This window comes from Apostichopus japonicus, chromosome 8, assembly GCF_037975245.1.
Source record: "Apostichopus japonicus isolate 1M-3 chromosome 8, ASM3797524v1, whole genome shotgun sequence".
Taxonomy (NCBI): Eukaryota; Metazoa; Echinodermata; class Holothuroidea; order Aspidochirotida; family Stichopodidae; genus Apostichopus; species Apostichopus japonicus.
The window spans coordinates 731,037-756,014 of NC_092568.1; the positions used below are offsets into that span (position 1 = coordinate 731,037).

At 36.1% G+C, this 24,978-nt stretch overlaps 2 protein-coding genes across 4 annotated transcripts in view; one reads left to right on the plus strand and one right to left on the minus strand.

Moving 5' to 3' along the window:
* Positions 1–535: 535 nt before the first annotated feature.
* On the plus strand, positions 536–18,487 carry LOC139970786 (microtubule-associated protein 1 light chain 3 gamma-like). Its single transcript, XM_071976779.1, has 4 exons — positions 536–1,515; positions 2,083–2,138; positions 10,316–10,422; positions 11,715–18,487. The coding sequence occupies exons 1-4, from the start codon at positions 1,443–1,445 to the stop codon at positions 11,875–11,877; spliced, it is 399 nt and encodes a 132-aa protein (XP_071832880.1). The 5' UTR covers positions 536–1,442; the 3' UTR covers positions 11,878–18,487.
* LOC139970781 (uncharacterized) overlaps positions 12,203–24,978 on the minus strand; it is a 133,064-nt gene continuing 120,288 nt past the window's right edge. For all 3 annotated transcript variants that reach the window (XM_071976772.1, XM_071976771.1, XM_071976770.1), the window contains exons 27-28: positions 23,145–23,733; positions 12,203–19,313 (exon numbers count right to left, since the gene is read on the minus strand). In XM_071976772.1, coding sequence (XP_071832873.1) covers positions 18,940–19,313; positions 23,145–23,733 — 963 coding nt within the window. In that variant the 3' untranslated portion in view covers positions 12,203–18,939. The remainder of the gene's footprint in view (positions 19,314–23,144; positions 23,734–24,978) is intronic.

The following is a 24,978-nucleotide window of genomic DNA, read 5'->3' on the forward strand; positions in this document are numbered from 1 at the left end:
GGACAAAGGATATTGAGTTGGGATATTAACTAACAGTGTAGAATGCATGATAAGTGCTACGGTTTGTGCCCCTGGAATGTCTCTATAAAGGATGACATTTGGTAGATATTTCATAGTCTAAGAAAATAGTCAGTGTTGATAATGTTTCTATAGCTATTCCAGTTTTCAATATATTTAGGTTTAAAAAGAAATCTCTGGAATTCTCCTCAGTACAGCCTCAATGTCAACCTTAAAATTAAACCATTGTTTTATTAATGCCAATAACTCTGCCACGTAATAATTATGCTGAACACCAAGACAATCGAAAACTTTTATTGTTTGCCCTCAGAAGAATGAGAAGGGATGGGTATTGCACAATGTTGACGGGTAAAGGGAGGGTTGAATGGGTAAGGGGATGGTTGGAGGGTTGGGTCTGGGGAGACAAGGGACGAGTGAATGTGAGGGGAAGGGTATAGGGGAGGGGCATTGGTACAGGGTGATATTACATTTATTTGTTTCTTCACAATATAAATACAGAGAAGTAAACTAAGTGACAAAACATATCAGCAGAGTAACAGGTGGTGAAAGCAGAATTCATCCCCTAGAGCTCCCCACCATGGTATGTGTGGTAGGTTGTACTGCCTTTGTTTAGCGGGGATTTTTCTCATGTTGTCGCCTCGTTTGTTATGTCTCTTCCTATAATTTTACAAATGTCACAAGTTCTCAGATTAACACCCCCCTCACTTAGACCTTACAGTATGCGGGCTTGGAGTTCACCCGAAGGTAAACGCCGCCGCAACACAGACAATAGCACAGATAATAGCACAGATAAGATTTACTTTCCGTGAGGACGTCAACGCAATCCCGTTCATTAAGGCTCCCTATACGAACCGATTCGTACCTAGAAGAGCTGTGGGTATGATCTGTGCATATCCTTTTGTCTGTTTTTCGGAAAGACGGCTGATGTTGTGGTAAGCCAGTTTGTCCATGGTATTGCACAATATTTACTGTCACAGGGCTTGAGTCATACAGCTACAAAATATTTATCCTACCACTAGTGAAAACATCGCTCATGTATGGTTGCACGGCAAAGTGTCGCTTAATCTTTTCTATTGAACAATACACAATGTTAAGAAGATTTGTTACTTTGGCAACTACTCGTCATTGCTTTCAGAATTCGTTACGTTTTTGTGACCAAGTTCGTTAGTGTGGTTAGGCCCCTGGAATTAACAATAACAGTGAACGCTGCACTGTCATTGATAATAGTTATTGGTTTACCATACGGATTACCAACCCTCCACGTCGTTCAACCAAGTGCGCCCGTACTGTGTTCTTGCTAACACACCTAATCGGATACAGTTTGCTCTCCTGAAAATAAATATCTATTGGGATAGTAACAAGTTCATTTTCGAATTTTGAGGAGTAACATTATTTTAAGAACCTCGGTATATCCATTTATAAACATGGGATCCGATTCTTCAAAGCAAACAGAAGTACCAGAGGCTCAAAAATCCTTCAAGCAAAGGAAGACGTTCAGTAAGTATATTTTTAATATCATTGGGCTAACTTGGGGATCACTAGGGCTGGTACTAAACTACAAGTTAGGCCAATACAAACTAGCTTAGGCCTAGTTTACTTTAGTTGGTTATTTGGGGTTTTGTTAAGTAAATGTTATACATTTCAGCCCCAACATAACATTGTTTAGTCAGACATGTATACGTACTGCAATCAAATAGAAAAATTATGATTGGTTAGGCTAATTACAACATGATCACACCAGTATAACATGACAAAGACAGTTCCAAAACAATTGATGGGACTTGGGAGGGTGGTCTTAATGTTTGTAATGAATAATGTATGAGAGCAAATTTTTGACAAAACTCTGACATGATGTAGTGTACAGTAGAACAGTGCACTTCCCCTTCTGGTAATTAGCTACCAAAAAGTGCTGTTCTAAATAGGCCTTATAGCAATGCAATAGATAAAAGACCATAAATGAACTGCAAGCACATCTGTACTTATAGTATTCAATAAGTTTATTGTATTTGAGGAACATGGTACTTATCTTGTAATCATTGACATTTTTCCTTTATTCCCCAATAGGTCAAAGGAAAGAAGAAGTTGCAGGGATTAGAGCAAAATTCCCAAACAAAATTCCTGTAAGTGCTACAATTTCATGTTTTCAATGAACTATCTTTCATATTCCTTTTTCTTTTGTGACATGATTTGATGTTTGCAGAATAGAACATTAATACATCAGGGAGTAATTTAGTTTTCAAATTTCAATTTTGAAGGCAATGAACGTTGTTATAAAATACCATGGTTTTTGACTTCATATGTACTGTACAGAAACTACCATACAAACATCTTTGCCCATTTGGCAGTTTAGTGGATATATGATTCCCTACATTGGCCTACACAATTTGATCCAAGTAAATGTTGATTGTTGAAGATAATTTTTTTCCTAAGCCTCTCAGATATAATTAAAGCCATCTCATGTGAAACTTGCCAAAATGCTCATATTCAGCTAAACATGTGGCAATATCATAACATAAGGTGTCATAAGACATACTTTTCCAGTAGTCATTTCATAAAATAACAAATGGGACGAAATTTCGTAGGTACTATACAACTATGCACAGTAACACGCTGCTCTTCTGAACATATCTAGTGTCTGTGCATCACCAGACCATTAATCGTCTCATTTACCTCGCAACTGCATAAAGTGGCTCTGGTAATAGTACCGTAGTGCTGAGTCTATCAACAGAGAACTGTGCTCATAAATTCATACAAACAGTCGGATGATCATAGGTTAATATTTGCGTGATCCGTTGTGCTGATGGCAATTATGTATGCAGTATGCATACAGAATACAGTACTATACTGTACTTGCTGCAGTGATGTGTACTTAACAGTGCAAGTGCTACATGCAGGTGTTTATAGTGCCTGGAGCAGCTAATTCTAGTTTCTGACTTGGCACTATATAAATCTACTGTATTACTAATTATTATCTAAACATACACTACATATTTTTCCGTCATAGAATTACTATCGTGTAATTTTGGTCTAAAATGTGGACTTCCGCAGGGGTCTTGTCTAGTTCCAGTTTTATTTGTTCTTTATGCCAGCAGGTTATTTGATATCCTGTCATCTCATCTTCCCCATGCCCACACCTATGCTTATGACACACAACTGTATATTTATCTTTCAAACCTGAAAATGTTATTTCTGAATTAGAGCCCATTAGTGCTATGCAAAGTCGCATTTCTGATGTTCGGATGGTTATAGGAGTAAACTTAAGATAAATGACACAAAGACTGACTTTAAAGTACTTGGATCAAAGAGAATGCTGAGGACTATCCAAGGTTTGTGTTGATGATATAATGGTTGGTGATGCTTTTGTTAAAGCTGTCACAGAAGTTCGCAAACTTCTTGGGGTATGGTTTGATGATAACGTACGGTTAGATTTCAAATCAGTATCATTACAGTTAAGTCTTTTGCCCAGCTTTTGAGAATAAGACAAGTTAGGAAGATGCTGTCTGTGGATGCCTGTAAAACTCTTACAGTGCATGCTTTAGTAGTTTGTAATCTTTATTAATGTAATGCTTTATTGCGTGTGCAGGCTTCTAAAGTGTCTTATTAATAGATTACAAGGGTTCAAATGCTGCTGCTAGACTGGATACTCTTAATCCTAAATATTGTCATATTTCCCCAGTTTTACTGAATCTTGACTGGTTACCTAAATTGCTAAATAGAATATTTTTAAAAGTAATTCTCCTAGTTTTAATATAAGGCACTCCATGACATGGCCCCTAAATACCTATCTTCCTTGCTTGTTTCGAGGGGGTGAGTAAACAACGCAAACTTCTCTTTAGGTGTGTCTCAGTCTCGCTGCCATGAAGTAAGGCTTTCAGAAAGTCACAACTCCATGAGAGCAGATACACAAGTGAAGGGAACACCACGGTAAAAAAAGCGCCTGATAGATTCCATAGTTTCAAGTTTTTTCAACAGTGAAAAAATGCAAAAAATTTACCGTCTCAGACTCTCAGTACAATATATACATGCCTACAATGCACACCTTCCGTAAGTGTTAGTGTGCTTAGTGTCGTGTCGTCGGTTCTGCTAAAGAGAACTAAGTCACACAGGGCCTATTGTGTAGCAGTGTACAACCTCTCTTTTGTAATATGATTTTTTTGCCCTGCATCTATGGGGTTAAATTACAGCTGAAGATAAACAATTGAGTATGCACATTAGAATAACAAGGCAATTGTGGCTAATGAGTTTTGGCATATAAAAAAAAAAATTAGGGAGACTACCATTAGAGAGCCTCTGCGTAGACTATACTGCCTATCATACGTGTTTGCCTGCAGAAGTTGGGAAACCCCTTACAAAATTAATCCAAAACCTGTGACGTTTTTCGTCGGTTTGATGACTGGGAAGCGAAAAGAAACTGAAATTTAGGTTTTCTGAATTGTTTTTGCAACCTCCTACTACACAATTCGTTGGCATTTTGTTAATAACAGTATGACAGAGTGTCGTTATCGGCCTAGTGTTAGTGCTGAAGTGAATAGATTGATCAAAAGTTTTCCTCAACTGACTCCGCACAAGTAGGTTACGGGATGACCTACAGTCATGTGAGCGCTCAGGAATTTTTGCGAAAAATGCAAATTCCTTGTCCAAAAGTGCTAGGTGTGATCAAGTTTTGCTGAGTCCCATGAGAATAATACAATGTGTCATACATGAATGGAAATTAGGTACAAGTGTAAAGATTGAATGTAACATACAAAATAACATTTGAAAAGATTAGCGTTTGTCGAAAAACCAGATCTATGCATTTTGAAACTTTTTATGCAAGCTTTTGATGTCTAATCTGTTGTGCTCTCTTTTTGTATATTTCTGACATGTAAATGCATTTTATTCATTTTGCTTTTCTTTATCCTTCTTTAATTGCATGCAACAGAATATTTTGGAAGTTGTGACGTTTTATCAATTTGATTATTATTATGATAATTATAGCATGTTTGTACAATTAACTGAGTTGAAGTAGGAAAGTACCTAGATGATAATGGTATTAGTTATAGACTTATAGTAATGTAGACAATATGGCATTGTACGAGGCAGATAATTATACTTAAAATTGTGTTCAACTGCTCTGGGGAATAAAATGGAATGCAGAGTACTTGTAAAGAAATGTCAGCAAATTTTATGAGTTTATTGCACAAAGTACTTGTGATAAAGAATAAATTTTTCTGCACAACTGTACTATTGATAACTTGCAGTCTCATACAGCACTGTGTATGCAGCATTGATGAGCACATTTTATGAACAGTACTTTGCGTACTGTAGGTACATTTGGTGATATGGATTTTAAGTTGTTATATTAAAGAAGTTTTGATTAAAACATATCTGTTTCAGTACACAACTTAATAAGTTAGTGTCCAAAGTTTGTGTAGCAGTTTGGTATGCTCTGGAAATTCTCTCTTTATTCTATTCGTTCAAAATGCTTGGACTTGTATGTACAGTAGTTATCGTGCACGTATAGCAATTTGCCCATTTGCATTATTTCTTTTTTCTCTGAGAGAAAAACTTCAGAATTAACTACAAATTGAGACCTCAGTTGTTCTCCATTTCATCTTGCACCCCATCTTACTTTAAGAACTATAGTACAATAGTGTACAGTTACTCTTCAAAGTGTGACAACTTTTGGTTTGATCAATTTGCATGATCAGTCTTTCTAACTTAATCCAAGAAATATTTGGTTCTTCCTTATTTGTGAGAAAGTAACAAGTTTGTTCCAACAAAGTATCCTTATGTAACTTTAATATGGAAGTTTTGCCCTAAAAATTCAATGTTTCCTGGTTCAGTGTTTGGGTAGACTGAATGGATCTATAATTTGTTAGAATGCATTGTCTTTTCTTAAATTATGGTTGAGTATGTTATCACCAGAAAGTGGGGGGGGGGGGGACCAAATTACAGCACTTGATGAAATGCACCTTGTGTGCAAAAACACTAGCTAGGGTCAACTGGTGTCATCAGCTGTGGTGAAATTGTCTTAAACCTTGGACTTGTGGCTTCCTAGTAAAGCGGATTTAGATGACCCTGATAATGAAGTTATCCAAGGTGAAGAATCCAAATATTTTCAGATAATCTTAACAAACACTGTCTAACCACATGTTGTTTATTCCTAGCATATTAGTCACGTTTACGTAGTTTGATAGTTTGGCAGTGGTTGTTTTTAGGATATTGTACTCTAAGAGGTCAGTTGAATAGTCTTGCCGATTTCTGCAGATGTGTGTGATCGGTAGTCCTAATGTTGACCTGTTCTAGTTAATAAATAAATCTGTGCTAGATGATGATTCTTTAGTTTTTTGATTCACTAGAAAGCGGTTACCAAGCAGAAACCCACCAGCACCAAGACTTGAACACCCACACTTGGCTAGAACAAGTTCTGAGAATACATCTTTTACTAAAGTAATATGTTGAGTTTCTTTCAAGTGTTCAAGAAAGTAAATTTAGAAAGTGTCTACGTTCGTGTAAGGTGAAGCAATTTGCTTGTTGAGATTTCCATAGTTCATTGCCTACGATATAGAAAACACTATGGCTATGATCGACTACTGTATGTTGCATAAATTTCCAACCACGCCAAAATTCTGATTGTATATCATCAGAAATTAATCACTTTTCCAAAAGTCAACTTAATGTCGCAACTTTGAGACAACAATGAAAGAAATTTTGCTGATTTTTGAAAGTCGTCAGGCCTAACAATAGTTATCATTTGTAGAAGACCATTTTGTTTTCTTAATATGACCTAAAAGTTAGTGATATTTTGAAATTCTTCAAACCACAAGGTGGTGCTTGTCTATCACTTTAAATAAAATAATGAATACTGTCAGCATGATAACAGGATTTCATTTTCAATTTGCCCAAACAGTTTGATCAGCTTTCAAATGAGCCATAAAAACATGAACATTTTATTCTGTTTGCATGTTAAGTAGAGTGAATCAGTGGGTGTAAACAATCAGTTCTCCATTAGCCTATATGTACAGTATCTATTGATTAACACAGTATGTACAGTACTGATGCAACATCCTAACATTCTACAGTATTGTACTGTACATGCTGAGTATATCTGGTATGCTGAATTGTCTCTGCCTGGTTGGGGGGGGGGGGAGGCAGGGGGGCAGTGAAGGTGGGAGCTGAAGTACTTTCAGAAGAAAGATATGAATTTGTGAAGGTTTACTGAATGTCTGCATGTGTTAGGTCATTAGAGCTCAGTAGAATTCAACATGCGAAAGTCTTGGCAACTAGATTTATAAACAAAGAGAAACTGGGAATTGATCTCATGAATATTTCATATGAGGATACCTCATATCGAGTAAAAGGAGTTCAATCCATGGTCAGAAGAGGTCAAGAATGTTAAAATCTTTGAAAAACAATTTATAATCTTAAGAAGGGAAACTTACAGTATCTGATTGACCTTCATGATCTAAGTTGAATGTGGATGCTACAAATTGATTTCAAATAGCCTGGTGTTAGTGAAGATCAGAATACAAAAATTGTGTGACCACAGTATCTCAAAAAGAGAAACTTGCATATTGGCCTATACATCACAAGTCTTGTCTGCTGTTGCCTACTGTGGAGGGACTATGCACAATCAACAGACCTGTATATATATATGTGGCTTGTGTTTGTACTGGAAATCAAACATCATCAGAGGTTGAATGAGTTTAAAATTATGTAAAGCCTTTATAAGTAAGCATGATAACTCAAATATGAAAAGTAAATGTTTCTTATGATATTTATAATACTAACAGTAATATAGAGATATGTTATCATGAATGACATCATGATTCATCATGTGTAATAAAGGTCAAAGTTATTTTGAGTTTGACATATACTGTACAGTAAATCTTCAAAAGTTGGAAACCTTCAATGTTTCTCTATCATCTCAAGAAGGAAATCTCAAAATACTATACTTGACTCAGGCTAACAACAACAAAAATCATCAAAGAGATTTTCTTTAGTCAGATATCCTTACTAACACATGCATTCCTGCTAAGTGTATAAAATGTTAACATGATACTGTGCTCATTTAGATACAAACTTACATTGTGGCTGTGAGGTTTAGTTGTGCCATATATCCATGCATAGCAAATATTATGCATCATTATACCCCAGACTGTACCACCTGTACACTGAAGATACGATCTGCACATCAGTGCACCGTTTTTAATTGCTATTCCTACAGAATGAGCCCATGTTGTTAACAATACAAATAGTGTATTGTGTGTACACTGTACAACCTGAGCTCCATACAGCTCTGTGTTGTACATGAATTGATGAAACCAAGTTCCTGGAGTACAGTACTACCGATTATTTTTCCCTACCATGTATAGGAATTAAATAATCACAGATTCACAGTCTTGGCATAGACAGTACATAGTACTTGCTCTTACCGTGGGTGAAATATTTACAGTACATAACTACCGATTACTTTTTTTTCCTACCATGTAATGGTATTCATTAATCACTGTCTTGGCATAGACAGTACAGTACTTGCTCTTACCGTGGTTGAAATATTTACCATACAGTACTACCGATTATTTTTTCCTACCATGTATTGGTATTAATTAATCACAGTCTTGGCATAGACAGTACAGTACTTGCTCTTACTGTGGGTAGAATATTTTCAGTACCTGCAACATTTTGATTGTCCTCGCTACACATGTGTGCCACTGTGTTCGTCATTGCTATGGTAGCACAGTTATATACTACAAACCGTATCATGTAATATATCTTTCTGTACAGGGACAGTGTATTAAGTTTACTGGTAGGCAAGTCACAGTTTGTAAAATGTGCTTTGGAAAAGATGCCACTCCCTTCGTTGCTGTTAAAGTAACTGAACTGTACATGTACAGTATGTGTCTGGATTCAAGAAATTCCAAAGGTGGAATATTTTAGTACTCTCTAAATTTGTTTGTTGCCCAGGCTTCTCTCCAGACCTGTGTTTAATAGTCTCATGTGAACACAAAAGTCCCGAACTGTATCCATGTGGTTCAGTACATGTTGCTATGCCAGCATAAAATCATGTAATACAATGTGTTTGCTGAGGTGAGCACTGACATTTAAAACCAAGTCCTAATGACTCGTTAAGCACAGTTTCAAAGGTCACAATTTGTACACAAGCATGTTTTGTTGTTTTTGGTGTAAAAATTAACTGTGTTGATATTTTGTCATGCTGTATGTGGTTAATTTTGATTGTTTGTTTCACCATGTTATAGGAAACTGAGAATTCTGGCAAGGATCATTATTTAATATCATGCAATTGTTGTACCAGACTTTCAAGAATATGTAATTAATCCATTTTGAACATACTTAACAATGAAGCCGCTCATATATACTGTACAGCAATAATTTGTAATTATACATATATTTCCCAGTAAGCTTAAGAATATACTGTAGCTGTTTTAATACTTTTATCAGCATTAAAGGAGGAGCAAACCCAATCACAACCACCATTGGCATATGGAGACACATGTTTTATGACCCTTTCCTCCAAACACACCCTCCCCCCACACCTCCCCCCTCTCATACTGAGAAAAATATTGTTTTAATTTAGGAGCTGTTAATGTCCCTTCACAAACAAAACTTGGGGCAAGTCTAAATATGACATCATGGAGCCACATATGCTAGCCATTATATTTAAATGGTTTCTTGAACTAGTTAATTGAAAATGTTTATTTTCCATAATACAGCTTTTTTTCTTTTTATGAATACTGATGTTGGTTTCAGTGTCAAGTTAGTCAACTCTGTGAACAATGAACTTGAAAATGAATAGAACTGAAAGTAATAGCCAGTCTGGCACTGTGACACCAAATTTACAAAAATGACAATTTTTTGACACAACATTCCAACCCTGCTACCTCCTAAATGAATCAAAGGTTTTTTTTTGGGGGGGGGTGGGGGGCAGAGGATGGTGGCGATAAGAGTCGTTAATCTTCACAAGGATCCTTTACTAAAGGTAATGGTTTGCTTTTCTTTTAACTAGAACAGATATAGCTACTGTACATAGCTACTGTCATAGCTACTGTACTACCACACTTTTGATTTACTGTGCAGTACATTAGCAGTCTGTAAAAGAGTTCTTTTTAATAACACATTAACAATTAAGTGCTGTAAAAGGACTTTAAGCCGTTTCACTTGAGATGGAAGCACAATTAATCTTCTCTTAAATCTGAATACATGGACCAATTCCTGGTAACTGTTGATGCAATTACTGTGTTGCTAACCTCGATTATCACAGAACCAATTGACTTTCATCTTCTTAATCCAACAGGTCATAGTTGAACGGTATTATAAAGAGACACAGTTGCCTTTGTTGGACAAGACCAAATTCTTGGTACCGCAGGAGTTAACCATGAGTCAGTTTGTCACAATTGTAAGGTAGGTCAACCAGTGTTTTCCTGTATACTTTACCACAGACTGTTTGCACCTGTCTTGAATCTTTGAAAGTGATTTTGAAGTCAACAGAATAAACCACACAAACAAGGTGTATTTTTCCCCTTTTTGAATTGTGTTTATTACATCACAATACCACAAAGACCACAAAGATATCTGCTTGGGTTCATTGATTTATGTCTGGAGGTCTATATTTCTCTTGGCCAAGGAAGAGTTCAAATTAAAGTGAAACTGATTCTGGAAATATGTAATTGATCTTGAGAAAGATAAAATTGGAAAACATGAAAATACCCAGAAAAAGAAAGGTATAAGTTAAAACATGTCAAAACATGTTGTTGCTACCCTGGGAATTCATGTATATTGTACATAAGAGTGTTTTCCAGAGTGATGGCACTGAAAATGACCCTTTAGCTAAACTTGAACTTCTCTCCAACCAGTGAGTGTTTTTGATGAACTCTTCACTTTATCGTCATTTCCTCTTGCTGTCTTGTAATATAAAAAAATTAGAAAGAAAAGGTGTTTTTACATTTCTTTATGCTATGAAGCTGCCCTTTTGTATAGAATATTGTGTTGAATCAGCTGGCAACATTTTGTATGCAAAATGCTCAATAAACAAAATTGGCTTTGGACATTGTCCAGTCGTGTATATGACATTAACAGATTGCATTGAAACTAACCTCCAAAGGTAAAATTATAGTTTGATATCATCCACAAAGTTACTCTTCTCAAAGCCTATACATCTCTCCCACAGTATAGATATTGGTCTTTGCTATTTTGCAACAATTTTTTTTTCTTTCGACAATCAAATTTGCTGATCAATCAACCAGATAGAAAAATCTCTGTTTAGTGCTTACTTTATAAATATAATGCTGCAGAGATTGTGGAAATTTGCAACAATTTTAGAGAAATCTGAAATTTGAGAAGCATTTTAGGCAATATGGGTAAAGTTTTCAAGAATAGTTAAGTGAATAAGTTTGTATGTATGTAGAGTAGGTAATTATTACTGTATTTTTGTGAAAATATATTTAAAAAAAACAGAAATCATCCACAATTTTGGAATTTCACTGCCCAAATTTAAAAAACAACTTGTTTTTACTCAACTTACTCTTCCTACTCCAAGTTGTTTTGAATGATGAATCAAAGATGATGTCACATTTATTTTGCACAAAGTGTCTTACAACACACTACTAAATATAAAACACCTGCTAATTGAGAGTGCTGAAATTTATCATCAATACTATCAACGTTTTTTTTTCTTCTTTTTTTGGCTGACGCAGGAATCGCATGCAGTTGAATGCCACTCAAGCTTTTTACCTGATCGTCAATAACAAGAGTCTAGCCAGCATGTCGACCACATTAGCAGAGGTTTACCGGGAAGAGAAAGATGAGGATGGATTCTTATATATGGTTTACGCCTCGCAAGAAATGTTCGGTAATTGATTTCTAGCGGTAAATTGATGTTCAATGCATTCGTTTCTACCCGAGCATGCGAACCTGTCGGGAGGACGTACTCTAAATATCAACTGTAGTGATGATGATGGATCAATCTTGAGCACAAATGTCACTTTTTTCCAGTATTTGGAGATATATTACTTGGACATTCTGGTGGCCTTCAGGAATTCTGTCAAAAATGTGGGGATGAGGAGGATTTTCGGGGTGTATTCATTCAATCTCATAGCAAGTCCAGATTGGATGGATATTGAAACATGTTATTGTCTGACAGATTTAATTATCAGGGTTATTTCTTTCTTTATTCCTATTGTTCTGTTGTTAATGTTTTTAATGTTGTTAATGTTATGCACATATCAGTACCGGTATCATTTGTGTCCACCGTATGTCAGACAATGGTTTGTTAATCCATAAAATTCTAGATGAGACACTTCCTCGACGTAAAGTAACCCCCCCCCCCCAAAAAAAAAATAATAATAATAATAATAATATTAAGCATGTAAAGGAACCTGTCAAGAGTGCACAAAAGAGATTTATATATTTCTTTTTTTTTAAATATTTGTAAGTGATATTGATATAGTATGTTTTCTCTCAAAACAGTTTGATTAATAGGTTTCAGTAATAGCATCATCACTATAATGTCTTCAGGGGATACAAGTAGCAATTATGGACATAAAATAAACAGTAACAACAATGATGCTTATTAGATCATCTAGATAAATTAAATCAATGGTGACGAGATCTAACTCTGACTTTAACCTGAAATTTTGACATTTTGTGCAAGTTTTGCCACCTCCGATCATTCACCTTGGAAGTTTGATGTATGTATGTGTGTACAGTAGCTATGTTGTTCCTTCTGTTTCAATCTAGAGACAAAGGTAGGCTAAAAAAATATAGGATTAAAAAAAAGTTGGTATTTCTGGTGGGTCGCAGTTGCACCCACTATCTGCATGTTAAATTCACACTCACAACAACTGCATTCGTAGGTTTTTGTTTTCTATAGTAAAACAAGACAAAATTCCACTTGAAAAAAAGGATTTCATCGTGTTTGATCCGATTTCATCCTAGACATTTTGCCACAAATAGTATTGACACTACAGAATTTGTATTAAATTTCTAAAAAAAAAAGGCACTTTTCGTACCATACAGCTGCAGTATACCAATGGTTTGCATGGGATATGTTACAGTTATGAGACAATAACGAGGAATAATTTTACAGTGTAGCAATTCCGAAGGCTCTTGATTTTGTCTCTCATAAAACATATGGTTCCTGTGTACAATGAATTACTATACAATACACTACTGTAGCATAGCAGTATTGTCCATTTCACATAGCATTTTGCAAAGTGATACTGTATCAATTATTTGCTTGAATATAGGGATTGCCTGATTACAACCCCTACATATATATGGTGGTGTATGGTAAACTTAGCATGTCCCCTAAGTGAGCATTCTATGTTATACACATGTCTAGCTGCATTGATAAACATTGTTGCGGTTTCCATAGGTCCAATTGTAATCACTCTTTCAATAGCAATTTTAATCTACAAAGTCTTAATGGAAATGTCCAAAATTGCCACAGTGATACAAAGATCAATTTTGTCCATTTTGACGATTATTCCACCCATTTAGCAGAATTGTACAAGAAGCTTCACTGCATGCACGATGTTAGGGAAATATTTTCCTAGCCTCGAGCAGTTTGACTCATGACATTAAAATTATAGTTCTTTCTATTTTGGGCGGAATCGGTTCAAACGATCGATGAAGTCACGTAGCTGAAGGATGGAACTAAACCACTGAGCAAAATCAGCGAGATCATCGTTACCGCTAACATTCCAAAGAACATTAATTCTGTTACTATGGTTGATTTACCGTTACACATGGATCATAGTTCTGGTGGCTGTATACTGTATGTTAATATAGCATCAGACTTGAGTATTGCATGTGTAGGTATATTAGTACTCGGAACAGATTTGCTAGTAGATCCATATGCTTTATTGATTTGGCATGATTAAATATTCTTACATATGTTCATCGTTTTTGTTTTTGCAATAATAATCAGGCCTCCGTCAATAATCGTCAGCCAATTGACACAGGAGCCTTGCATACCGTAGCATTGTATTCTCATATGGAAAAGTGGAATAATATCATTTGCACATATATCATTTGTGACATATGTAACAAACAGTGGTTCTTAGCATCGTTTTCAGTCTGTGTGAACATTGCAGAAACGATTGTTTCTAATTTGATACTGTAACACATGTCTCAATGGATATATCCAGTTGGATACTGTATGTACTGTATGTGTCCTGATAAACACTGTACATCACTGTAATGACATTGTTATGCGTTTATAGAGTATTTCCTTTTTTCAACCAAACATCGACAACAGTATCATCCCCATGCATACAAAATATATTTTACAACTTTGTAGTGTGTAGATAACCTTTATGAAAATTGCTCCATATTTACTAATGTTGCATGACTACCACCTGGTTTTTGGTGGGTTTTTGTATGTTTTTTTGTATAATATCAAAAACATGTCATACAGTTGGACCCCATATTTCTGGAATGACCTATGACATGTACAGTACAGTTTATCTGTTTAATATGTACACACCTGATACAACTATTTGAAATTTTGTCAAATTTTGTCAATATATGTCTGCATTCCATCATTTTGTGTGAAAATTAGTGACATAAGGATCAAACTCTAGTGGGTAGGAAACTGTAGGGTGTCCTTTGTGCAACACTGCATTGTACCAGTGAATGCAAAAAAAATAACACATTCCTAATGGTGGTACTACTGTAGTATTTTCTTGTGTGTAGAGGATAATTACTATTTTTATTAAAAGTAACAATTTCTGAAATGATTTTTTTAAAGTGCAATTTGCTAACCTTGTGTAACTTCCATAATTAGAAATATGCATGTCTTCCACTCAATATTACTACAGTACAAGTTTGTTGTCAAATGCTATTTTTTAATTTCTTTCGTGTGTGTAATCCTTTAAGTAACACTCTGCAAGGTAGATGCTTTTGTGCTCATATTTCAGTTTGTAGCGAAAGATTGTGACATTTTTGCATATTTAAGTAATGGTGATGAGTAAAAAAAATCATGACTAAACTTTGTACATTCAAATATTAAAACATACCGTTTTGTTTAACTCATTTATAATATTGGTGCTTTAATCTAACTATTTTCCTTTTTTGCTGTATTGCTATAACATTTAATGCTTTCTGCTGTATTATTGTACATCCTTCTGATGTCTTAAGAGGCGATAACTCGTATCCTGACAACAAGAAATCACCGTAGCTGTGTCGTAATGTTTACAGAGGTGGTTGCTCTCGATAAAGATCTTGTTAGACTGGTTTGGTCTGTTTATTTGAAATCTACTCTGCAAATAACTTGTAACTTTATCTGGTGTTTGTGTTTCCTTAATCCTTATCTGGACAGGAATAAGTTGTTTTTCCATGAATTTGATATTTAAGTGTTGATATGGTACCTGGTATGTGGTCATATGTGGTCGTTTGTGGTCGTATGTGGTAGTTTCTCGTTGCAAATGCAAGGGGAAGGGATCAAGTGTGTCCAGAAATATTCAAAAATTGTTTGTGTGAGCCTAGGGGGAGTGAGGGATGGGAGGGTTAGGAGGGGAGGGGATGGAGGGGGAGGGTAAGGAGGGGAGTCAGTTTAACAGTCCAGTTGCAGACATTGTCACAGTTAAATGGAAGACACTACTATTCAAATACTTTCATCTCCTACTGTAGTAATAGCTGTTCAATAATAACTCTATATTTGTCAGATAATCTCAAAAAATGATCTTTTCTCGATGACCTAGATAAATATGCACGTTCTTCATACATCTGTTACTTGCGTGAACATTGTAGAATATAGTTTTCTTCATAGAACTGGCAAGCCAACTGTTTCGCAGACACAGTAATGAAAGTTGATCAGATGTCTTTGTACTAGCTCTTCCACAAATAACAGTGACTGACTGTAGGTGGATTTACTACATAGGAAGTGATGTCACAAACTGTCATAGACCATTCCAGTAAATTTATATCATGTATTATAGGGAGGAATTGCACAGAATCCAGTTGTACAATTTCCTGCCAGTTTCCTACTAATTCAACACTCACAGTCTGGTGGGTGTGTAGGCGTTTTTTGGTAGGCGATATTTTATCGTGAGAAAGAATCATCACAGGGCTTTTCCTCTTATGCTGGTACTTGTAAAGCAATATGTTATAAAAAAAATATAAAAAAATATGAAGTTTGTTCTTTGACAGTTGAAAATGGGTTTCCTTTTGTAAAGAAGAGTCACTTCAATGGTATTGGCAGCAGAATTGAAAATGTACTGGTTGTGTTAAAAATTTAAGTGTAGTAGACCTAAGGTTGGATTGGTGAGGGGGAGGATGAGGGGAAGGTTGGGGTTAGGTCGATGTTAATGAAAAATGAATGTACAACAAAACAAGCTAACTAAAATCTACTAGGACTGTGGTATCCATTGGTTGACAGGATATATTGAACATGGATGCAGCCATTTTGGAAAATCACAGCCTGATGGTGAAGTGTGAATATTCATTACTACAGTACATTCCAGCAACATTTGTCCAGGCTGTTTATCCAAGTTGTTTATCCAACATTTTTTTGGCCACGGATTTTAAAACAACATGATGACATCCCATTTGTTATACTACTTTTCTATTCCTTCTTCAGTACAGAGCTTGCCTGGTAGCAAAATAAATCTTCCCTGCAAAATATAATATCACACAAAAAATCAGAAAATTTGAGATTTGATGACATCTGATGCATGAGTGAAGAACCTCCTTCTGTGTGTGTAATTTTTGTGCCTGTATATGCTGTGATATATGTCGTTTTCATCCAATAAATGTCCACCTTCAAATCCAGTATATAAATTGCAGGTTGATAAAACGACGCAGACTTTATCCTACCAGCATCTCCTATGGCAGGCTTATCTTCTTCTCCATAATCAGTTGAAATTATTGAGTATACTGGCAGTGCTATTGTCTTTGAGCATACTGCAACAGAAATCTCACATTGTAATGTACTGTACTAAATAGTCACTGGTAGACTGCCAAAGAGATAAAGCACAAAATTTGTTTCCTTAATGACTCATTCACTTTAAAAACCTTTTCCACTCTCTCCCCCACTGTCTTTGTTTTTTTATTCTTTTATTTTCTGTGTTTTTTCCTTTCTGTTCCTCAAATTAAACCTCTTATCCTTCAAATAGACCTCTCCTTCCTTTCTTAATGATAGATTTTGAGTCAAGGGTTACAATTGGTGAAATTAAGTTTTCATCAAATTCTTGTTATCTTGACAAATTAGCATAGTTGTCAAAGATTTACTTGAAAATATTCTTCTATGTATTCTTCTAACTTTCATATTTTTGCACTGTTTTTTTTGTAGTTTATATGTGTAGTTGTGAATGCACCTCACAATGTTAGCATTTTGGTCGCTTGTCTAGCTTCATTTGATTGGGGGGGGGGGGGGGAATGGTTACAAGTAATTGTGTGTTCTGTATTAAATTTGTTGGCCTCATTTGTAAGGTGTGAAGTGTAGAGCATAGAAATATCTTCATATGTCCTCTTATTTTGGGGTGGGGGGGGTTGGGAGGGGGAGACACAGTAACAGTGTAGTAATTACCGTCAAATGTGCTTCATTGATTGCTCTAGTGGTTAAAATGTTTTTCAGTATCATCAATATTCGATATTTAGGGATGACTGTGCACAAAATTAAGGTTGCGGATTTTGCAGATTATTATCATCTTTCTTCTGTCAGTGCAGGTTGCATTATAATACCAGTTATGGTGCTTGAGTTAACATTAGCGGAACATCAATCAAATGGCTGGAAAATCAACTAAAATCACACAGATTTCGTTTGAGATATGTGTGTATAAGATATGTTTAATATATGTATATGGGAAAATGGTGTAAGATGTTGCCCTTGGTTGTCTAGCTGTTAATTATACTGATGTTGATCAATGAGGACACATTTCATTGCAAACATTAACATATTCAAATCTATCTGTATGTAGAGGGAGAGACAACCAGTGATTTTGATGGATATCTGATTATTTTACTCTGACAATTAAGTTCTGCCTCCATTTATTCCTTAGGGGTACAAGGAAGGTACAAGGAGGGTACAAGGAGTCCAAATCAAAGTGTTGAATACATTCATTAGTTGAGAAGTTTACAGGTAGTCTTAAAAATAAAGGAATATGATCAAGTCAGAAAATTGACAAGGTAACATTCAGATGAATTTATGTCAGAGTTGATTAAAGTCTTCTTTTTTCTTTATTGTGGGTAGAATTTTGATTATGGTGAAATATAAGTTAGTTTCAAGAGCCAAAAATATAAAAATAAAATAAATGCATGCTCAAATTATGACACTAGTTTGGGTTTGTTATTGTTGTTGTTATGCTAAGATAAACTGCAATGTGCACTTGATCAATGGTGATAAGTTTCATGTATATATGTAAAATTAGTCTTATTTTTCAGATTATTATTGGTGGAGGCATGTTTATTTTAATATGTGATGCTCTGAGGGGTGGCTGATAAATAAAGAAAATTTTATATCACAGAATTTGAGTCTTCTCTATTTATTTTTGAAAAAACAAATCAATATACAGGAAGGAATTACATGAAAGAATTAATGCATTGATAAACGCTTGATTTAACAGATGCCGAGTACTCCGATGGTATTGTCCCAATGAGGGTTACGGTTAGGACAACAAAACAGGGCCAAACTTGATCACAATTTAATGTTGCTCATGACCAGGAATATCAATTGAATTTCTTGCCAGTTACTTGAAATTCCTTGCTGTCACATAAGGTTCCTTAAAGTCAACCTGATGGCTCTTGAAATCACTTGATGTCCCTTGACATCCCTTACTTTCACCTGTAGTTACTTAAAGGAACTTGCAGTTGCTGTGCTTCAATTCCTACTCTGTTCTTTTTTATATCCGCATGTAGATCAGGTGACCAGGCATGTAGATCAGGTGATCAGCTGATATTTCTGACACATCACTGATAGTCTCATATCATGGGTGATTCCCCTTCACTCTCCGAAGCGCTCCAGTCAATTTTCTCTTCGCCGTCTTCACCGGTAGAAGGCAAGGTGATGGAAACGGCTTTCGGTTTTCGAGCATCCCGTCTCGGTTTGGTAGCGTTTACCTCCAGTGAATCTTCCGTCATTGTGGTACCAAATGTGGTACCCATTGCTCCAGTGTGTTGTAAGGTACTACCATATCCCCCTAATGTACCCATGACAGGGAGCTGGCCTCCATCGGACTCACTGAAAGTCCGACTCAAATATCCGGACTGTAAGAGCGCCTCCATGTTGATAGCATCTGGAGTTAGTGTCCTGGTACGCAAATCACCATCAGACAGGGCATGGGAACCATAAAGATCTGGAAACATGAAATGCAACACGATGAAGATCGCAAACTCAAAATGGAAAAGACAAAGGGACCGTTTACTATAATTAGAATTGACAGAGCAAAACAAATTCAATATATATCTATCATGGTGCATCCATGTGGTTATCACAGAGAAAGTGCATAACCTTTCCTTGTGCAGTGCTATGTGCACCAATGTTTAAGATGTAAACACATACGGTTTACCGTGGTGAAGCACATAATGTTTCACACCCAGCACAATTCTCATGACAGAATTTAGATGCTACATTGTATAGTAGTAAATATATTACAGCTACAAGTTTAAAGCAGGTAATGTGCTTTTAATACAACCTGTTTGACTTGAACCAGAAATATATTGTTGTCAAATGAGTGAAAATGGGAAGAGGTGGTTGGGGGGTGGGGGGAGTACGTTAGGGTGGAATTATTTTATAATGAAATGTCGCCAGCTGATGTCGGATATCGCTACCTTCAAATCATTAAATGTATTAAAACTACCGGTACATTCAGAATGCAGTCAATTAAAAACGTAACCTCTCATCCTTTGAATCACAAAATACAGTAATTATTAATTCAGTGGCATAAAAATATCAAAAGTATATTTTCTTAACAATCCTAAATGTATAGCTATATTAGCAGCCTGTCTCTGTGGGTCTTCAGGTAAAGCCGTCAAAACTATTTCAAGTCCAAGGAAAAAAACACCACAGTGAGAATATTTTCTGATATCAATGTTGGATGTCGACCAATGAATAGATCAATCGATCAAATCAAATCAATTAATGATTCAATCAATGATCAATCAATTAAATCGATCAATGAATGATTCGATCAATGATACAAAGTCAAGAGTATGTCATTGTTTCAAAAGCTTTTTCATTTTATACATGGCATTATTCCTTGAATATTTCTGACCTATGATGTCTTTGAAAGATGGATTTCAGTCATGGATAAAATTTCACTATGATTCAATGAGACGAAAAGTTTTTTTTTTTTAGTAATGATAAATGCAGATAAAGAGAAGATCTGATGCAATAAAGTTTATCCTTTCAATGTTCTTCATCATGTGGGAGGTTTTGTCTGGCAGCATAAGTTAATTGGATAGAAATGTTATATTTGCACAGATATGGTTGAGATTGTCAAAATAGGTCAAGATTTGTGCATAGGAAAGCACACTGCATATGTCCTGGGACAATATTAAAGGCGACCAGATCGGGACAATCCACGGAAATTCATGTACTGTCATGGATCATAACAAGTGTACCCGGAACAATTCCATAATTGGTAAAAATGCCCAGAATAATTTAAATGTGGACAAAAGACCCATTTCTAGGAGTACTTAATAAAAAAAATGTGGGCATTTTACCACCATTCCTAACATATAGCTCTACAAAACATTGAGGCCCTCAAATTCCAATCTGTCTCTTAACACATATAGTGCAGATACAACCCCCTGTTATCAACATGGTGTCGGCATCAATATCATGTCACCCCCCCCCCCCAAAAAAAAAGTGTGGTCACCTCAGACAATATGAAATGCCTTTGAAGGTTGTATGAATAGTAAAGTTGGTTGTCTAGCAAGCTTAAATGGAATATAAACTCATTTTGCTGTAAACACAGAGTTGATCCTGGGAAAACTACATGACAGCCTAGGTTAGCACAAGAGACATTTTTTTGAAAATCTCTCCACCAAACACACACTTGATACAGTAACTCTGGTAGAGTGAATAGCATTCTGATGTTTGAGTAATACATATGTTATACACATTGACAGGGCGTACTGAGATAAACCAGAATGAATTTTAACATTTTGAGATATTGATTGAAAACAATAACTAGTTTTAAGTTACTCTAATGTAAAGCTAGCTACATCATTTCAATCTGTGACACATCCAATTTAATCTCTCAGTGAGATTTCTGTTCTTGTATCTTTGTTCTCTGTATTTGTGAAATGACATCATACCACACAGCGCTTTCATTCCAACACTCTCACAGAGAGGTGAGCCAACCAGTAAAAATTCACTTCCCATTCTTACAAAGAAACCAGCTACCAGCAACTTGACCGGAAACCTGTCAAACTAAGCCACAAACTGACAAGCATTCTCCCTAATCAAACCACTCTGAGGATCATTAAGGTCTCTCCATAGTGCATACCACAGATGTACAGCAGTAACAAGTGGCCTAGTGTTACTTAATACATCACTACCGGATCATAGAGGCCTCTCCATAGTGCATACCACAGATGTACAGCAGTAACAAGTTGCCTAGTGTTACTTAATGTAATACATCACTACCGGATCATAGAGGCCTCTCCATAGTGCATACCACAGATGAACAGCAGCAACAAGTTGCCTAGTGTTACTTAATGTAATAAATCACTACCAGAGTTGGCATTCACACAGGGTAATAATCAGATGAAGTGAGAAATATACTTAACAAACTGTTTAATATGCTGCCTTTCATTGTTGAATATACTGTTGAAGAGCCTTAATTTTCTTGTGAACAGACAATAAGCTTCCCTGCCTGTAAACTAGGACTGTATCTAATGAAACTTGAGGTATGATACCTGGTTAAATGTTATGCAAGGTGCTAGGGTCTGATTGACAAACCCCTCCCTCACCCCCACCTCACCCCACTCCTTCTTGCCCAGCAAGGAATTCATGGTCCAAACAAGGGGCTAGAAAGCTCGGTGTGACAAATATTCAATTCCAACATGCCTTGTGTGTTTTATCAATAGCAGGCCTCATTGAATGAACACTACACCCAGTACAAACATGTGTTTCAATAACATCAGATATGAAGATGTTTTACTGAAAGTACTTTGGCCTAAAAATGCTGAAAATGTAAACAAAAAGTTCAGATTCCTTCGCTGCCTACCATCTGGTATTCTGGTTACCCATGACAACCGTTTTATTGAAGGTAGCTTATTCTGAAATATTCTGAAGGTTCCTTGAGTGTTTTACAAATCCCAAGAGAATCTCGCGTATAATTTGTACAATGTTTACCCGGCATTTGGTGCATTGGTTTCCAGGATGGTTAAAGTAAACACCTGCTACAATTAATTTGTACCGAATACAATCTCGGTGTTCATGAACTTTGATAATTTAAGGTTAATCATCATATTTCTGCTGATACTTTACAATTAACTTCTAATAAAAACATGAAAACATTGAAAACTTAAAGCAAGTACAGCTTGAAGGAAAAACAACATTATTGAAGTTTTCAGGAAATCGACAGTACTGGAAAATTGTCTCTTGATACCAAGTGTAGAATACATTACTTCTGAACTATTTCAGAGATATCAGGGAAATATCTTGCTACTTTTGCTCAGATTATGATGATTTGTCCTTGTATTTCCAAACACCTCCTTTGATTTGGGTTAAGGTAGGTGTTTTTATTTTAAGGTTCTGAACAAAGAAAACTGTTGACAAAGTAACGTTGCTGCAATAAAAAAAGCTAAAACTTTATGACTTCAAATTCATCTGCAAATTTAGAATTGCAGGAGAAGTAAACACATGTTATGGTTGATGTCAATTTGTTTACAAGACCACAGGTGGACTAGGGAAAGTTTAAAAATGACATCACAGAAATGTCATATGTTGCAGGTTGACATAGTTTTCTTCATTCGTTTACTTGTTTTTATCTACTTTGGTATACTTGCACTATTTTGGGTTTCTAAATGTCAGTAGTTCCTACTTTGGAATAATACAAATTCTTCAGACATACAGTAACAGACACCTCTTAACTGATAATCATAGCAACATGAAACTAATCTTGTAAGAGACAGATTCATCTCATATCAATTATATGATGAGGACAAAGCCTTACCAAACTGTGTCGCTCTTGGGTCCCCGGTGTCTTCCTCTTGTTGTGATGTTTCATCGCTGGGAGGCTGTCGACTTCCGACTTGGATTACTCTTGGAGCTGCGATCTTGATTGCTTGTCTCGTTTCTACTCCAGAGACATCTTTAGGGCTTAATGAGCTGCCATCATTGCTTGCATCATCCACGTTAGTGTTCTCATCCTCCTCCTTAGAGACTGAACTTCCTGAATCTAAGTCAGACATTCTTAATGTTGAACTTTTCTTCATAGCTAACTGACTGTCCTTGTTGGACATCTGAGGTGCTTCACCAGGTTCCATGGTACTTTCTGTCCCTGCCTTCACCTCACCGGGTGATTGCGGGGTGCTTCCATCTACGGCCGAGACTATATCATCCTCCAGAAGGTTGACCACATTGGCGGCCAGGGGAGGTCTTTGACCCTCGCTGACCTCCCCGGGGCTAGATGGATCCCCTGGTAAGACAGTTCTACCAGTTTTGGGGGGTAGTTGGTTCAGCCTTGTAAGGATGGCAACCACCGGATCACTGATATCATGCCAGTTGGCATTACCCCTTATTTCACCCTCTTCTACTGGATCCTGAGAAGATACCAATACAAGAAAAAGATATCTATGGCAGTGTTGTAAAGATTTGTTTTTACCCATGGAGATAGTACAGTGAGTATTAGGAGATAGTACAGTGAGTATAGAGGAGTGTTAGCTCAGCGTTTAACGCCAGTGCCTTTCAATCATAAGGTCCCTGGTACGAGTCACTCCCACTGTTGTCCAGTTACAGAATTGTTGACAATTAACAATTCATAATCATGGACGTTAAATATGAATGTAAGAGACTGACTTCGGTCAGCTTGCAGCTTTGACAAGCCAATGAGGCTTCTTCACAAGTTCCTGCTTGCAGGAGGATTTAAAATACATACATACATACACGCATACACACATACATACAGTGACTCAAGTATATGATTCGACCCAAGTCAGGAAAATCACTGGCAATGACTCGACTCTTAAACAGGAAGTGACTCTTTGCAACTCGGATTCTCACCAAACTTGTAGATTCAAGTCTGGAATTACAATTTCCAATCACATGATGATTTTTTGCAGCGTTTAATTTTTATTATGATCTGTAAATGTAACAATAAGAGTGTGTGTGGCAAATGTATTCACCGCCAAACTAGACGAAGTGGTGATTTTATTGGTGAACATGTTACACAGAAAATGGGCAGTGAAATAGTTAATAGTTTGCTTTTCTCCTTCGAAACTGAAAAACACTGTACTGTGATCCAGTGGCTGGAAGGTGGTGACATTTTTGAAACTTATTTGTTTGGAAGATTATTGATTTGAGCTTTGGCCAGCTAATAGTAAAGTGGGTTTCTTAATTCAGGATAAAATCAGCAATTTTCCACACCTAAAATAGTCTTCCAAATTGTAAATAAACAAAGTGACCAAGAATTATTCACTTGAATTTTACCTTCGGTGAAGTATAAGCTACGAGTCATTCAACACATGGCTACTTAGTGTCATCAAATGCTGCTTTCTAGCCTATAGATTTCATCATGATACATTTTATGAGTGAATTAAGGAGTGAATTTAGGATTGAATTTAGGAGTGGATTAAGTTGCAATATTCAATAACATGGTTATGTCAACTACTTCCTTCCATGGTCCACCCCTGCAGTGAACTCTTCCGCTGAATGTAATAAAACTCTAAAGGTTAAGTTTGACACTTACATGAACAACTACTACAGATTTAATCGAAAGAAAGATCAGAATCATGGAAAACAGCTGATGAAATCCGAGATGATAAAACAGCGGTTCGGTTCTAACGTCA